The sequence below is a fragment of the Suricata suricatta genome, chromosome 2 (genome assembly GCF_006229205.1).
Source record: "Suricata suricatta isolate VVHF042 chromosome 2, meerkat_22Aug2017_6uvM2_HiC, whole genome shotgun sequence".
NCBI lineage: Eukaryota > Metazoa > Chordata > Mammalia > Carnivora > Herpestidae > Suricata > Suricata suricatta.
The window spans coordinates 12316444-12333531 of NC_043701.1; the positions used below are offsets into that span (position 1 = coordinate 12316444).

At 37.7% G+C, this 17088-nt stretch overlaps 3 protein-coding genes across 4 annotated transcripts in view; all 3 read right to left on the bottom strand.

Moving 5' to 3' along the window:
* LOC115304925 (olfactory receptor 9A4-like) overlaps positions 1-12365 on the bottom strand; it is an 18163-nt gene extending 5798 nt beyond the window's left edge. The window contains exon 1 of one of the 2 annotated variants that reach the window (XM_029955279.1): positions 12292-12365. The gene's annotated coding sequence lies outside the window, so the exon portion shown is untranslated. Of the gene's footprint in view, positions 1-10478; positions 10541-12291 lie in introns of those variants that run through there. The other variant, XM_029955289.1, reaches the window with a different exon arrangement.
* Positions 1-17088, bottom strand: part of LOC115304956 (serine protease 58-like) — a 41999-nt gene that overhangs the window by 1169 nt on the left and 23742 nt on the right. The gene's annotated exons all lie outside the window — the stretch shown is intronic.
* LOC115304946 (olfactory receptor 9A4-like) lies at positions 10862-11867 on the bottom strand. The gene has a single exon (XM_029955298.1). It carries the CDS (start codon positions 11865-11867, stop codon positions 10923-10925), a length of 945 nt encoding a protein of 314 aa, XP_029811158.1. The 3' UTR covers positions 10862-10922.

The window sequence follows — 17088 nt, forward strand, 5'->3', positions numbered from 1 at the left end:
TTTAGTATAGATAGGGAAGGAAGGGGAAATGAACGATCAATTGATCATAAGCAGAAAGTCAGGCTACTTATTTCTTTTCCCTGGAACTTAACTGAAACATCTTCGGGAAAGGGTTAGTTATCTGCTTGTCAGTTACCTTGATCCTCCCTGATGTTTTATCCCCTATCTTCTGGTCTTGGACTCATTTTTTAAAATTTTTATTTATTTATTTTGAGACAGAGAGAGAAAAAAAGAAAGATGGAGGAGAGAAAGAGAAGAGAGAATTCCAAGGAGGCTCCACACTGCCAGTGCAGAACCTGATGTGGGGCTCAATTAATAAACCTTGACCTCATGACCTGAGCTGAAACCAAGAATCAGAAGCTTTCTTGACTGAGCCAACCAGGCACCAATGGCCCTGAACTTATTAGGGCATTCATATAGAGTGAACATGGTCCATTTTGGACCAGAGAAAGAATGAACTAGGCTGTGTTCTAGTGAATAGAAAGGAGTAAGGGTTGAAGAAAAGGCATATTTAGGAAAAATGCCTTCTCTGAGCACTCTCTTTTGCTTAGAAAGTCATGGGAAAGATGCTCGAATGAATAGCTCAGATCATGGAGTCTTGGAAAATATCCTGTTTTCTTGGTCTAGACTGAGCCTGCCAAAAGGGTCAGGATTAGGAAAGTAGAAAAAAAGAATAGTTATAAATAGGTCCTAATTAGCACAAGGAACCAATCTAGGTCACTTCTGAAGTCAACACCATTAACTCTATAACTGGATAAGACGCATCACTCACAATCTGTAACACAGATCTCAGAGAGCAGGGGTACCCTCTAATCAAGGCTGCTGGTGTTGCACTGGAGGTGGAGATATGGTTTACACTCCAGTGTGTGGGCACATGCATGCATGTGTACACATGAACACATCATAGAAACACAACTTATGGATGTTGATCTCTAGTGAACATATAGCCATTTGATCCTTAATTAAGAGGCTACTCCAAATGAAACTGGACAGTAAGGTGGAGATTTCTCAATCTTTCAGCATGTGTAAGTGTTGGAAGTCATCTCTAAACTAGGAAAACGTTTTTCTCCACCTGAAAAGTTTCTTTGTACTGGCCCAAAAGGGACTAATTAATTTCCTCACTTGAAAACTTTGTAAGTCATGAAAGCAATTATCTCCTTCCTGGATGGCATCCACCTTAACTCAGCTCCTATTAATATGTCAGGGCACAAAAATCACTCAGAATTTTCTCTTCAGAGACTCTCTGCTGCAACTCTCCACCGGCTCAATCATGCCTCTCCTCCCATCACAAATCAAGCACAGAATGTTCTTTTTATTTCTTAATCTCCCCTTCTAAAGTGATTAATTGCTGACCTCTGGATTTTGGGAACGTGTCTTCCCCTCTCTCTGCCCCTCCCCTGATCATACTCTGTCTCTATTTCTCTCAAAAATGAATAAACTTAAAATTTTTTTTAATTTTAAATGAAGTTATTTATGAAATAAAATTTATCAAGGCATTATTAGGCAGATATTTTCCTAATCTTAGGGCCTGAAGGACCCTGCTAAAGGAGTATTTAATGAAGCATTTGCCATTAATTTCTTAAGACCTTTTTCCTTGGGACTATTTTCCAGACCCCATTTCTGGGGATAGAGTTCTCAGAGTTAGAACATGAGAATTCTTGACTTGGTATTTGTCTTTCTCTGACTGACTTACTTCATTTAGCATAATATGCTCTAGTTCCATCCATGTTACAAATGGCAAAATTTCATTCTTTTTTATCCCTGAGCAATATTCCACTGATTATATACACCACATCTTCTTTATCCATTCATCACTCAATGAACATTTGGGCTCTTTCCATAATTTGGCTTTTTGTTGATAGGATTGCTATAAACATTGGGGTGCATATACCCCTCTGAATTAGCATTTTTGTATCCTCTGGATAAATACCTAGTAGTGCAACTCTTGGGTTATGGAGTACTTCTATTTTTAATTTTTGGAGGAACCTCCATACTGTTTTCCACAGTGGCTGCATCAGTTTGCATTCCCACCAGCAGTGCAAAATGGTTCCTCTTTCTCCACATCCTGGCCAACATCTGTTGTTTCCTGAGCTGTTCATTTAAGCCATTCAGTATGTATTAACACTTACCGCACATCTCAGTGCAGACTAAACACATTTAAACTGCTCAAAAGGTAGTGGTAATAGCTGCAAAAGGTAGCGGTACAATGTGGGTACAATCTTTCAAGAATAACCTCATTTTTACCTTCCCCAAGGTCTACAACAATCTCTTCCTCCCCTAAGTCAGTCGGAGAAAGACAAATGTGATATGATTTCATTCATATATGGAATTTATGAAACATATAAACATAGGGATGAACATAGGGAAGGAAAAATAGGATAAAAACAGAGAAGGAGGCAAACCATAAGAGACTCTTAATACAGAGAACAAACTGAGGATTGCTGGCTGGGTATTGGGTGGAAGGATGGGCTAACTAGGCAATGGATATTAAGGAGAGCACTTGTTGGAATGAGCACCAGGCGTTATAAATAAGTGATGAATCACTGGGTCCTACTCCTGAAACTAATACTACCCTTTATGTCAACTAACTTGCACTTAATTGAGTACATTAAAAATAAATAAGTCAAAAGAACTCTTGAGTTTTTATGAACTTGTGAAGTAGACTATACCAAATCTTTCAACTTCCATAATCTCATTAGGATCGGAAGAAAGGGTATCTTGAAAATTGGGAGAAAATCTGTCCTGGAGAAACTGAGCCATAGATTCTTTGGTGTCCTTATACTTTCTCTTGATGTGACAGGGACCAGGGAGGTATGCAATATAACATGAGAAACTCTGGAATGGGTTTTGCAGTGAGGCATCTACCAGCTTGCTAGATGAAGTCCTGGGATTCGTTTCCTGGTGTCTCTTTTAAAATCCAAAGAGCAGAGTTGATTTTTCAATCCCTTTATCTGACTGATTGATGGTGAGCACAGCATGGAGGCTTCTTATGTGATCTACTCACTACTCTTCGGCAAGAGTAGCCTAAATGGCTTGCTGGGGTTTCATCTTGTGGATCCCCGTGCTTCCCATATTCTTCCTCTGCATCCTGATTAGCAGTGGTATCTACTATGTTCCTGGTACAGAGCAGACACTTTATGGTGAATAAGGGTATTCTCCTACATAACAAGAATCCCATCATCACATACGAGAAAACTAACATTAATTCAGTAATATAAAATGTACAGTCTGTATTGAAATTTTCCAAAATTTTCCTCAAATATATTCATAGCTTTTTTTTAACCAAAGAACCTCTTAAGGTTTATTTGATTGTGTTGTCTTTTTAATTTAATTTATTGCATTTTCTCTGATAGTTTCTAGCTTTTTATTTTATTTTGGTTTTTGTTGTTGTTTGCCTCCTCTTCTCAATATCACTTATTTTCACAAAATATAGTCCTCCTTGAGTACTCTGCAATTTGGTCTTTGATTGAAATGATTTTGACTCTTCTTTCAGCTTCTTGAATTACTTAATATTTCTTCACAATCTATTTTCTTGTGCATTTTTATTCTGAGGGTTTTTTTAAGTTTTCTAATCTCCAGTGTTGTTCCATATTTGTAAATCCCTCTGAATTATGATTAATTCATGTTGAAAATTTATTTTACAGAAGCAGCACTGCCAGTTAGAGTACAGTGATTATATATAGTTCTTTTGGTCTTTAGCCCTACAGTTTTTAGTCAAAATACTGTTCCAAAGTTGCATAGGACTTGCTTAGAATCACGTTAATATCCAAAGTTTCTTTGTCCTTGTACATCAACCTTTTCAGTGAGCCCATATCCCACATTCATATCACAGTAAATTCTTTTGTCTGCATTCCATCCTGGGATCCTCCAAACTCCTGGTTGATTTTTTTTCAAGTTGTATACATTATAGTTCACTTCATATGCTGTAAAGTCCTATGAGTTTGACAAATGCATAATATATGCACCACTATAGTCCCAAACAGACTCATTCCATCACTCCCAAATTCCCTGTATTTCCCTAGTCAAACACTGTCCAAACATATCCAAAGAGATATGTATCCACTTAATTTTTTCTATCCGTTTTAGTTGTTCCTTTTTGCAGAATGTCACTAGAATTGAATCATACAAAATGTAGCCTTTTCTGGCTTATTTCACTTGGAAAAATGCATTTTAAGATTTTTTTTCATGTTATTATGTGAGTTATTAGCTCATCCCTTTTTATTGCTGAATAGTATTCACATTGTATGGAGTGATCATAGTTTGTTTAACTATTCACCTACTGAGAAATACTGTGGTTGTTTCCAATTATGAATAAGGTGTCTATAAACATTCATGCACAAGTTTTTGTGTGGGAGTAAATTTTCTATTCATTTTGGAAGCACAATTTCTGGGTTGTATGCTGAGTCTCTCTTTATGAAAAGTTGCCAAACTGCCTTCCAAAGTGGTTGTGAGATTCTGCATTTTAAGCAGCAATGAATGAGCATTTCTGATTATTTATATATCCTCTCTAGCATGTGGAAATGTCAGATTTTCTTTAATATTTTAACTGTTCTAGTAGGAACATAGTGGTATCACATTGTTGTTTTAATTTGCATTTATCTATCACAAAGGATTTTGAACAAATTTTCATACTCTTAGTTGCCATCCTTATATCTTCTCTGGGATGCATGTGTTCAGATCACTTCCCCATTTCGGGGGGCTGTTTGTCTTCTTTAGTGTTAAGTTTTAAACATTTTATTTGGGGGAACTTGGGCTTGTCAGTTGCTTAAGTATCCCTTGATTTCAGCTCAGGTCATGACCTCGTGGTTCTGGAGATCGAGCCCCATGTCAGGCTCTGTGCTGATGGCATGGAGCCTACTTGGGATTCTCTTTCTCCATCTCTGTCTGCCCCTCACCTGTTCATATTCTCTCTCTCTCACTCAAAAATTAATAAACTTTTTTTTAAAAAAAGGAGATAAATTCTTCCAACAGCCTGAGGGAGCCCAAAAGCAGATATTAAAAAAAAAAAGTTTTATTCTTTATATATGTATTTTGATACATGTATCATTTTTCATATCTGTGAGTTTTCACATACCTCTGCCAGTCTCTGCGTAATCTTTTCATTCTATTCACAGTGACTTTAGCAGAGTAAAAAGTTTTCAACTTTGATAAAGTTCAATTTTCCATTCTCTTCTTTCATGGATTATGCTTTTGGTGTTGTATCTAAACACTCACCATCAAACCCAAGGTCATGCAGATTTTCTCCTAGAAGTTTCATAGTTTTGCATTTCCACTTAAGTTATTTTAGATAATTTTTATGTAAAGTGCAAGATATATGTTGAGGCTCATTTCACTGCCTAGAGACAGCCAATTTTTCCGGCAGTATTTTTTGAAAAGATTAACATTTCTTTATTGAATTTCCTTTGAAACTTTGTCAAAAATAAGTTGTATTTGGAATATTGTGTCTTCCAATCCATAATCATTGTATACCTCTCCATTTACTTGGAGTTTTTGATATGTTTCATTGGTGATTCACAGTTTTCCACTACAAATCCTGAACATATTTTATTAGATTTATATCTAAATACTTCACTTTTCTGTTGCTATCAAAGATAATATTATCTCTTAAATTTCAATTATAATTTTTGTTGTTAATATGTAGGAAAACAATTGACTTTCACATAATGGCCTTGTATTGTGAGATTTTGCTAAACTCATTTATTACTTTCAAGAGGTTTTTTGGTAGATTCTTAGGAGATTTCTACATAGATAATCATGTCATCTGTGAATAAAGACAAATTTTCCTTTTTTTACATTCCATATGCCCTTTGTTTTGTTATCTCACATAATCACACTAACTGGAATTTCCAGTCCAATATTAAATATGAATAGTGAGATAGGATATCCGTGGCTTGTTCCCAACCTCAGCAGGGGAGAAGCATTCAGTCTATTACCACTATAGAAGATGTTAGCTGTCAGGTTTTTGTTTTAATATCCTATATTGAAAGCTTCATAATGAAGGGATGTTGCATTTGTCAAAGGCTCTTTCTATGTTAATATGATATTTTTTCTTTTTTAATCTATTTATATGATTATATTGGTTAATTGTTGAATCTTGAAATAATCATCATGTACCTTGGAATGAAACCTACTTGTTTGTGATATATAATCCTTTTTATGTATTGCTGGATGGTATTTGCTAATATGGTATTGAGGTTTCAATGCCTAGGTTCATAAGAGATAATGTTCTAAACTTTTGTTGCTCTGTATGGTCTTTATAATAGTGTATTGCTGCCCTCATTAAGTGATTTGGGAGTGTCAATGAAATTTTAATTAAAATCCTCAGTACATTTGTTTATAACATAGACACACACAAATACACACACACACACAAATGCAAAATTATTTTAACTCATATGTATAAGCCAAATTAGCCAACTTAGTTCTAATGAAAATGGAGGTTTTACAGGTCCCACTAATAGTTAAGATTTATTATAAATCTGTATGGGGTCTGTACTATAAGCATAAACCAATACATTATATAAATAAAATAGAGAGCTCAGAAATATACCCATGAAATAAAAGCACTCCTTATAAGATAGTGTGACATTTCAAATTAATGTGGAAAGGACTGATTTTTTTCAATAAATTGTACTGTAACAACAGGCTATGTATATAGGAATAAACATTAGATCTCTATTGTTTCTTATGTCTCTTCAGACTCTCTCAACCTCACTTGTTTCCTCCATCTTTTGTTCAGTCCTAACTACCACCTGCTTAGGCAAACAAGCCCCACTCCCAGAAGCTCTACTTGGAAGAAACAAGCAAATTCCCTATCCCTACTCACTTCAAAGGACTCTTCAGAGCACAATTTCTCCACAAAGCTGACTACAATTATCCTGCACAGGCAAGACCATCACAAAACAGTAGTCAGCAGTATTTTTTCACACTGTACTGTTTGCCATGCTTTTCTGTCTAATTTCATGTACTTTTGCTATATTAAGATTATACCCTCCTAAATAAGTCTTTAGAAGTTAATCCTTGCCTAAGGATCACAATTTGTAGAGAACACAGGTTGTCACCAACATTTTTCCTGTCCCCAAATTAATAATTATTTGTTTAAAAAATATAAATGCCTAACTCCAAAAATTAAAACTATTAGAATATATACAAGATTTTTTTCAATTATTTTTTATTCAGGTATAATTAACATAGAGTTACATTAGTTTCAGGTGTACAATATAATGATTCAATAATTCTACACATTTGTCAGTGCTTATCATGATCAGTGTCCTCTTAATCTCCTTTATCTATTTCACCCATCCCCCTACCCACCTCCCCTCTGGTTACCACCAGTTCTTTCTCTATTTTGGAGGATGCTTTTCTCTTTGTCTCTTTTGTTTCTTTTGCATTTGTTTTGTTTCTTAAATTCCACATATGAGTGAAATCACGTGGTATTTGTCTTTCTCTGACTTGCTTCACTTAGTATCATACTCTCTAGCTCCATCCACGTTTTTGCAAATGGTAAGATTCTATTCTTTTTTGTAGCTGAGTAATATCCCACTATATATAACCACATCCTCCTTAGCCACTCATCTATCAGTGAACATTTGGACTGCTTCCATATCTTGGCTATTGTAAATAATGCTGCAAGAAGAGAGGGATGTGTAAATATTTTCAAAATAGTGTTTTCATTTCCTTTGAGTAAATGCCCAGTCATAAAATTACTGGATCATATGGTAATTCTATTTTTAATTTTTTGAGGAATTTCCATACTTATTTCCATGGTGGCTGCACCATAGAAGGCCTTTTTAATCATTTTATTTTAATATAAAATATGAATACAGAAAGACCACACTATATATGTATGTATATATATACATAGCTCAATAAATTATGAGCTAAATACCCTTGTAAACCACCACTCAGATCAAGAAATAGAGATTTGACAGCAACCCCAGAAACCTGTCCAGGGCCCCATTCCAATTGCAATCCTCACATCCTCTAAAGTGACTACAATGTAGACCTTGTAGTAATCACTCCCTTGCATTTCTTAACAATTTTATTATGCCAGTCTGAAGTGCTACACACCATAGCTTAGTATTCTACATTTTTAATATGTTTTTTAGTCTATTTTAATCTGTAGATTCTCTCTATAGCTCTTTAGTTTCCTTCCAATCTCTTTGTTGAAGGATCAGGAGTTTCTTTGTTTGTTTGTTTTACTGTAGTTTCCCACAGTCCACATTATGGTGACTCCATCTTCACGGCACAGTTAAACATGTCTTTCTGTTCTCTGCATATCTTTCTGTAACTCTGTAGCTGGTTTCAGAGCCTTGATCAGGCTTGGGTCTGATAAATAATGAATGTAATCTTTTGAAGGTGGCTGCTTTTTAAACATCATTATGAACTCATGGACTTAAATATATTTGATAGATTTCCAATGGTTGCAACCATTATATATTCTTTGGAAGTATACCTTCTCTCATCTTTGGCCAATAGAAGTCTCCTCCAGTCAGATCCTAATACCTTCTAACATCACCCTAGTAATCTTTGATACCCATTATGATAAGATATTCCAAACTTGTCTTCTAGATTGTTTGCCCAGACCCGGAAAGAGCCATTTCTCCAAGAAGTCCTATTACTCATCTTGGGAAATGGTATTGCAAGAATGTAATCTGCACCTAGTGACATATAAAATGGCCCTATTTATATAAAATGAGTCCATCCCGATATATACAACTTAAATACAAGACCTTAGAGGCTTTACCTAACCTCTTTGACATTATTTTTAGAACTAGAATATTCCATAATTATGCATTACCTTCATCTTACATTATACACACACCAGCCCTAGAATAATACTGCTAATACTATTCCACCACTATCATTACTGAAAACTGTGAAAAAATACTTTGCATATGCTCTTCCCATTCTCCTATTTTAAAAATAATTGTCCTATAGCTATTACAAGAGACTGTTGTTAAAGTCCTTTGAATGGAAAAGCACTTTTACTTTTGAAGCAATATACACACATACAAGTCACAGAAATAATTACATTTGACAACAACAAAGTTAACACTTCTGCATGACAGAATAATTCAATTAAAAATGAAAAGATAAACTCTAGATTCATAAAAGGTATTTCCAACATACGCATCAGATAACAAGAGGTATATCCACAATATTTAAAGATGATCTCTATATCCCTAAAGAAGTAGCCAAGGGCTCAGGATAAGAAAAATGTAAAGCTCTGTTGCTCCATTCCAATCATTCTCCTATTTGCTCTACTCAGCCCTATGGAAACCTTACAGAGCATCCACACTTACCAAAGATTCTTCTGCCAAACTCTCTTCTCTGCTACAGTGAGGTATTTGTAGAAACAAGCAACTGTTTTTGCCATTTAGAGGCAGGATGATTACTTTTAGTTTTGACTTAGTAAGGCATCGCATGATGTGGAGTTCAGAACCCTGTAAAGACCTCACTCCCAGTACTTCTCCTCAGTCCCCTTCTCACTGCCACCTCCCCAACCACCAGCCTCCTGTGCTCCCTTCCCAAAGCTTCTCTCCATGCAAATAATAATATAAAGTATATTTTACTTTTGTCTTACATAAAGTTAAGAAACTAAACATTATGTTCTGCTCTTTGCTTTTTTAACCCAACAGTGTATCTTGAAGATCTTTCTCTTAATGTTAAAGAAAACTTCCTCATTGTTCTTACAGCTGCAAAATATGTGATAGTTTGGAAGTTTCATATATTCTTTAAGTAGTCTCCTTTTGATAATACATTTGGATGACTAATATCCAATTTGCATATTTACAAACAGTGATACAGAAAAAGTCAGTAAACCAGTGTCATATGGTACAGAAATATTAGTTGAAATACTGGTGTGACAAGAAAAGGGCCAGGATGGCATAATATCAGAACTGCAAAGTGGATGAGGAAGTTCCTTGTAGACCTGGAAGACAGCTTGATAAACTTTGCCCTTGTGGGGGGGGGGGGGGGGGGGGGGAGGAGGAAGGGAAGATAGAAATGTAGCTGAGAGAGAAGGGAGATGGAATGTCCTGTGTCAGGATTGACCAGTGTGAGGACTATGGGGAGAAGTGACCAGGGGCTGCCCTTTTTCTGCCCTTCATGTACTCCTGCTTCAGCCCAGGGACACAAGGTCAACTCATCCTTATCATTTCAGGTCCCAGAACTCAGTCCATTGTCCTCCTGCATTTGGGGCTGGTGTGACCATGAACTCATGCCAGATGAAAAAATGCCTCTTTCCAAGCCCCTCCCTCCTCACCCTGAGAAAGTACAATTAGAGATGTGCCTAATCAACACACATCTGGCCTTGAGATTGGGGAGAAGTCAGGACTGTGGAGTGAGTTCTCTCTTACAACTGCCAGTTGAGAAGATCTACAGGGAGGTAAGTACATCCCTGTTAGACCTTGGGGCAGGGATCTCAAGAAAAGGTAGAAAAGGTAGGACCTGAGGCCGGATTTAAAGCCACTCACCTAAGAAATAGAGGATGCTTAAGCAATGAGAAAATCATGAAAGCAGAGGAAAACATATGGGAAGATGACTCCAGCACCTAGAAACAAACACGTGGGTCAGCGGCCATGGAGTGAATTATAATTTTCCTTGCTTTTCCCATTCAAAAAGCTGAGTGTTCTTTAAAAAACATGACACATATTTTGTACATTTACACTTGTTAAATTTATACTGTAAGTTGTATTATAACTACAGAAGAGTGTATAAACATGTATACCCAGTTAAAAAATAATGTGATCTCCCACGTAGGAATCATCTAATTATAAACCGGAGCACTAGCTGTGTCTTAAAATGCTCTTGTAGATCACAAACTACTTGGTGTTGAAAATGATCATTTCAGGTTGAATTAGTGCTTTGAGATTATTCGGGTCCATGATGAGAAGTTCGTGATGGTCCTTAGGACATAGCTAATCCTTGAGGAGTTGACAGCACCGTTTCACAACATCTTGAAAGGCCTCTATGAATTTGTCATTCCGGAGGGTGAAGATGAATGGGTTCAGGAAAGGGGTCACCACTAAAACCATCAGTGATGCTACCCTATTGTACTCAGCTGCCTGCGTTTGCTTAGGTTTCACATAGAGGAGCAAGCAGCTGTCACAGCCGATCACAACAAAGGTGAAGTGAGAGGCACAAGTAGAGAAGGCTTTCCTCCGGCCAGAGGCTGAGGGGATCTTGACGATGGTGGAGATGATGTAGGTGTAGGAGATGATTGTAGGGATCAAAGCACCAATGATAATGAAAACAGCCATTAAAAAAAGTATAAACTGTGTGAAACGGCTATCATCACAGGATAATTTAAACAATTGCCCTCGGTCACATAAAAAATGGTCTATCACATTCGATTTGCAGAAGGTAAGCTGAAACGTGGCACAGACTGGCCAGATTTGAAACAGGAACCCAAACATCCATGACACAATGACCACCCCGATGCAGGTGTTGCTGTTCATGATGATGTTGTACCTCAAAGGGTTACAGACAGCCACATAACGGTCCACTGCCATCGCTGCCATTAATATAAATTCTGAGGTACCCAAACAAAGGTACAAATATAATTGTGTACTACATGCTCTCAGAGATATTGTCTGCATCCCAGGAAGCAGCAGCCCCCAGAGCATCAAGGGGACAGCAGTAGATATAATCAAGATTTCTAGGACAGAGAGGTGGCCAAGGAAGAAATACATGGGGGACTGCAAACGTTTATCAGCACAGACAATCACAATGATGAGTATGTTCCCCATGACTGTCACTGAGTAGAAGAAGAAGAAGGTAGTAAATAGGATATGGTGTGATTCTGGGGAGCCAGGGAAGCCTAAGAGATAGAATTCAGTGGCACTAGACCGATTCCCCAACATTTAGTCCTTAGAGGGTGTTCCTTGTAAAATCTAGAGAGTAATAAAGAGATCACACTGCTTCTGATCCCAAAATAAAAACAGTTTCAGGTAAAGAAAATACCCACCTCCTGTTCAGATTCCACATGACTAGGAAGGTTTCATGTTCTAATGTACCCTCTACATGATCAGGATTAAAATCTTTTTAAAGAGCAATCATGATATATGAAGAAAATTAAATCTAGCCAGGAAGATGACCTAAGTTAACAATGGCACAGCACAGGCACAACAGCCAGCCAGCCCCCTGCCCGGTGTGCACCACCTGCATCTCTCATTTCACAGGTCTTCCTGCTCTACAAAACAGCTCTGAAGATACGGGCCACAAAGAAAATTCGTGATCTTTTTTAAGATGGAAAATCAAATGTTTTTAACAAGAGAGACATTTTACCGGCCTTCCATGTTGACTTTCATAGTAAAGAAGACTTTTTTGGAGAGAAGTTTTCTCTTCTATCAAATGATCTTTTGTCATTTCCTACAATTTAAAAGGAAAAAATACCCATTCTTACTGGCATCATCATGATTTTCATCATCCCCACAACTTAAGTAATTAGGGTAAAAGGGCAAACAATCACCACTCCAGCCTAGGATAATAATACAGCCTTTCCCGGGGCACCTGGCTGGTTCAGTCTGTTAGTATGAAGCTCTTGATCTTGAGGTTGTAAGTTTGAGCCCCACACTGCATGTACAGATTACTTTAAAAAAAAATTTTTATAAAAGATTACAGCCTTTCTTTACAGATTTACAGACAGTTTTCAGTTTCCTACAGAATATGGTCTTCTAATAAGAAGGTACCAACCCTCTTTGGTGGTTTATTTATATTTTATCTAAATAAATTATGAACACTGGCTTAGTGACCTTGGGTAAGTTACTTAAATTCTTTTTGCCCAATATTCTAATCTGTTAAATGGGGATACTAGACCCTACCTCATAGGTCTCTAATGAGAACTAAATGAGTTAATATGTTACAAAGGCATTTATAACAGTGCCTATCTAGCACACAATAGGCACACACAAACACCTAGTGTTTTATTTAATTTTGCCATCTTTTATTGGCATTATAACTATAATTTAGTATACACACACAAAACGCACACACACAACAGCACAAATCTAAAACCTAGCAAATAGTCACTGAGTCTGCCTCCCTGACCAGTGTGTTCCCTTTTACCACTAACTCACTTCCTTCATGATTGTCCTAAACTATGTGGTCCATCAAATATATTCTATCCTCTGAGTCTTGCTCCAGACTATAGAAAAGTCTTTATGCCCCATCTCACCCAGAGCAGGTATGTGTTTACTTTGCTTCTCCAAGACATAGGGTCCATTTGAAAGTTTTCCTTTTACCTGTATCATCATTGGTATCACTGATAGGCATGGGTATGGACAACTCTTTGAAGGTTTTCTGTAAGATTCTGAGGGCAAGGCCTGAGTATTTCTCAGTCTAGAAGTCAACTAGCTGCCTGAGTGAATTCTCACTTTCCCCTCCCTATTCTTATAAGGGGAAGCCTGCCTTGTTTTTATCCTCAGTAAATATGTCTTCTCATAGGTGAATACTAAAAATCACCTGGGCTTAATCAGTCAGAAGCCTCTGTGTCCCAACCCTAATGCCAACAATCCCCAGACTGATAGGAGAGAGTCTAGAGGAGGGCATGGGAGAAACTGCCATCCTCAGCCTCTACCTGTCCCATATCTCCTCATGTTGGAACTGACAGACACGAGGCTAAAGGTCCAATTTCAACACCCCTTGCCTTCATGAGAGCTCAAAACCCTGGCTCCAGCAGGGAGTCAAAGCCACCAAATGTGAACTCTGGGCTCAGCTCAAGCTATACATGTAAGTGGCCTGGTCTCAATCCAAAAGAAAATAAGGAGGGTCTTCTCAGAGACAACAAATAGGTTTTTCTTCCAAAATCAAATGAAAAAAATTCAGCTGTCACTAAGATAAAACAGACCCAAGGACCTGAGCCCCTTACAATTTCTGGGATACATCCCTTATTTTCCTTCAGGTCTTTGCTCAAGTGCCCAAGCTCAGGGAGCCTTTCCTCATGATCCTTTTAAAAACACATTCCAGTGCTCGCTTCGGCAGCACATATACTAAAAACACATTCCACCCTTTACTGTCTATCAGTGCACCAGAATCTATCTCCTTTGCTCTCCTCCTATAAAATTGTGTTTTTACTTTTTGTTTACTTTCTGTCTCCTATTACCATATAAGCACCATAAAGGCAAAAATTTTGTCATTCTTGTCTACTGTTTCTGACATTCAATTAATATGTTTAAATGAACAAATCAATGAATGAATCAATTAGGAACTAAATCTATGAACAAAGCTTATTTAGTCCTGGCTATGGTCAATCTTTGCATTTTTTTTTATTTTAGAGAGAGAGCACATGAGCAGGAGAGAAAGGCAGAGGAAGAGAGAGAGAGGAAGAATCCTAAGCAGGCTCAATGCTCAACACAGAGCCTGACACAGGACTCCATCCCACCCTGAGATCTGATCTGAGCCAAAACCAAAAGTCAGAAGTTCATTCAACTGAGCCACCCAGATGTCCCCAGCTATAGCCAATTGTTGAAGCAAACTCTGCTTCCTCTCCCTTTGGTATTTGCTGAAATGCTGCACTGTCAATATGCAGCCCTCTCTATGGAGATCCCTTTGGAAATGACAACTGGGTAACAAGGTTCAAGAATAGACTTCATTAGCGGAAGTCTCCTTCCATAACTTTTGTTTAGCCAGGACCAAATACAAAGAAAGGATAGAAGAGTGTCCTAACAAGAGCAAAGGTCTGTGCCTATGTCCAGCACTGAGTCAGGGAAGAGTTGAATCTGCTCTCTGCTGTGCAAGATTGATTTGAAGATGAGGTCATCCATTCTGATGCAGGTGTCCTGTTCTAGAGATCATCTAGGCCCAGAACATCCCATGTTGATCCTCCGTTGCTCTCTCCTTCACAGAGGGGAACCCTGGCAGACACTCACCTCCAGAGAAAGAAACTGAACTGGAATGTTCTATGGCTCTCCAAGGATCAGCCCAGGCCACCTTCTGCCTGATTAGTGCTCTGTAGCACAAAGCAAGCTACTGCTATTCTCACTCTCAGTGCAAGAGAAAGCTGTCTTCACACGAGCACTTTGGGGAAAATCCAGTAATAATAGTACTATGGAAGCCCAACTGTCTCCCTCTGACTTTCTATCTCCTTCTTTCCTACTCTTCATCGTCCCCAAGGAGGGTTATACACTGGGGAACCAAATCTGATGCAGTCAAGGGAAACCCAGAGAAACTTTCAGCCCTTCTCCCTTGAGGCTAATCAAATTTTAGAACTCTTGAAAGTCTTTTTAATGGCCAACTTGAAATCTCCCTTGTCAGAAGTTTCTCAGCCCCTAGGCTGCCTTCTTCCCAGGCCCCAAGTTCTGGTTACCACAAAACAGTTCAAACCAGCCCCTGCTCTCTTCTGTGTATCTCCCTAATTACATTTGCCCTACAGAGCCTCCATGTCCCCAAATGGAAGGCATCACAGATAATCCAAGATATATATCAAAACCTCACATGCCAGAGATGAGCAATAATGTGAGCAAAGTGGTGGACAGGCACTCTAAACTTTTGTCCCCCCATAGAAACAATGCAAAACAAGCAGCAACTGTCAGAACTACCTTTGCAGAACTCTGAAAAACATTCAAAGATTTATAGCAACCATGGAATCACTGGTTCAAGAAAAAGACAATTTAAAAATCCTAGGAAAGCTTTGTGGTATTTTTATTTACCCTTACTCACACTCTTCCCAGCCTGGCAGAAGTCTTGAAAAGGGCACTCTGCATCCTCATTTTGGGACCTCAGTCCCTGAGAAAGCAGAGCAGATGTAGGGCAAAAAAAGTTATTGTTGAGGCATACAATAGACCATCTAAAAGCCTCAGAAGGGAAGTTGAGGGAAGTGCCTTTGGGAAATTAAGGAATTTAAAAGCAGCTGAATACACTGGTGAATTTAGAAAACCACACACATGTACAGGGCAAGATGCATGCTCAGAAAAGACCTGAGAAGACCCTAATCTTTTGCTTTAAGTAGGATAAACTCGGATCCACACCAAGGCACATTATAACCAGTAAAAAGACAAAGACAAAGTGACAATCCTTAAAGCAGCAAGAGAGAAGCACCTTGTCACATATAAGGAATCCGCAGAAGATTAACAGCCAATTTTTCATAAAAATTATATAGGACAGAAGGCAGTGGGGTGGCATATTTAAAGTGCTGAAAGAAAAAAATGTCAACCAAAAAATTCTGAATCCACCAAAACTGTCCTTCAAAAATGAGGGAGAAATGAAGATAAATCCCAGATAAACAAAAGCTGAAGAAGTTTGTTGCCAGTAGACTTGTCCTAAATGAAATGCTAAAAGAAATCCTTCAGTTTGAAATCAAAAAACAGACAGTAACTTGAAAATAAAAATATAAAGATCACCACTAAAGGTAACTAATGGGCTATTATGAAAGCCAGTTTTATTGTATTTTTGTTTTTTGTAGCTCCACATTTTATTTTATACATAATTTAAAATATAAATGCATAAAATATTATAAATCCATTTTATTGGGTGAATAATGTATAATGATGTAACTTGTAACAACATAAAAAAGGAGAATAGTGTTATATATATATATTGTACACTACTAAAGTAAAGCTGGTATCAATGCAAACTACATGTTATAAATTTAGGATAAATTTATCACAGAAAGAAAATAAAAGTATGTACACCAAAGGAAAAATGAGGAAATCAGTTTACTACAAAAACATCAACCCAACAAAAGAGAAGATAGTAATGGAAGGAAATGGAAGAATGAAGAAAATGAAAAACAAAAAAGTCTAAGACATGCACAGAACAAGCACCAAAATGGCAGAAATCTTTCCTTATCAGCAACTACTTTCAGTGTAAAGTGGATTAAACTATTCAATCAAAATGTAGAGATTGGCTGTTGGGAGCCGCGGAGTTTTGGCTGCCTCAGGCAAGGAGATATCGCTCTCCAAGGAGCAACCAAAAAACAAGATTTACATCTGGAGGCTAGGAGAGTGCATGTCCTGGTCCAGATTTTGGAGACTGTCCTACTAAGCCAGACGAAAAAAGCCAAGGTGAACAAAACATCAAAACCGCATTTTGGTTTACGCAGCGCTAATCTGGGCGCTTCTTTGATGCTGTGTCCGGAGTTTCAGT

Bases quoted from the DNA above. Each gene is read 5' to 3' on its own strand.
- LOC115304946 (XM_029955298.1), bottom strand. From the start codon at position 11,867: ATGTTGGGGAATCGGTCTAGTGCCACTGAATTCTATCTCTTAGGCTTC.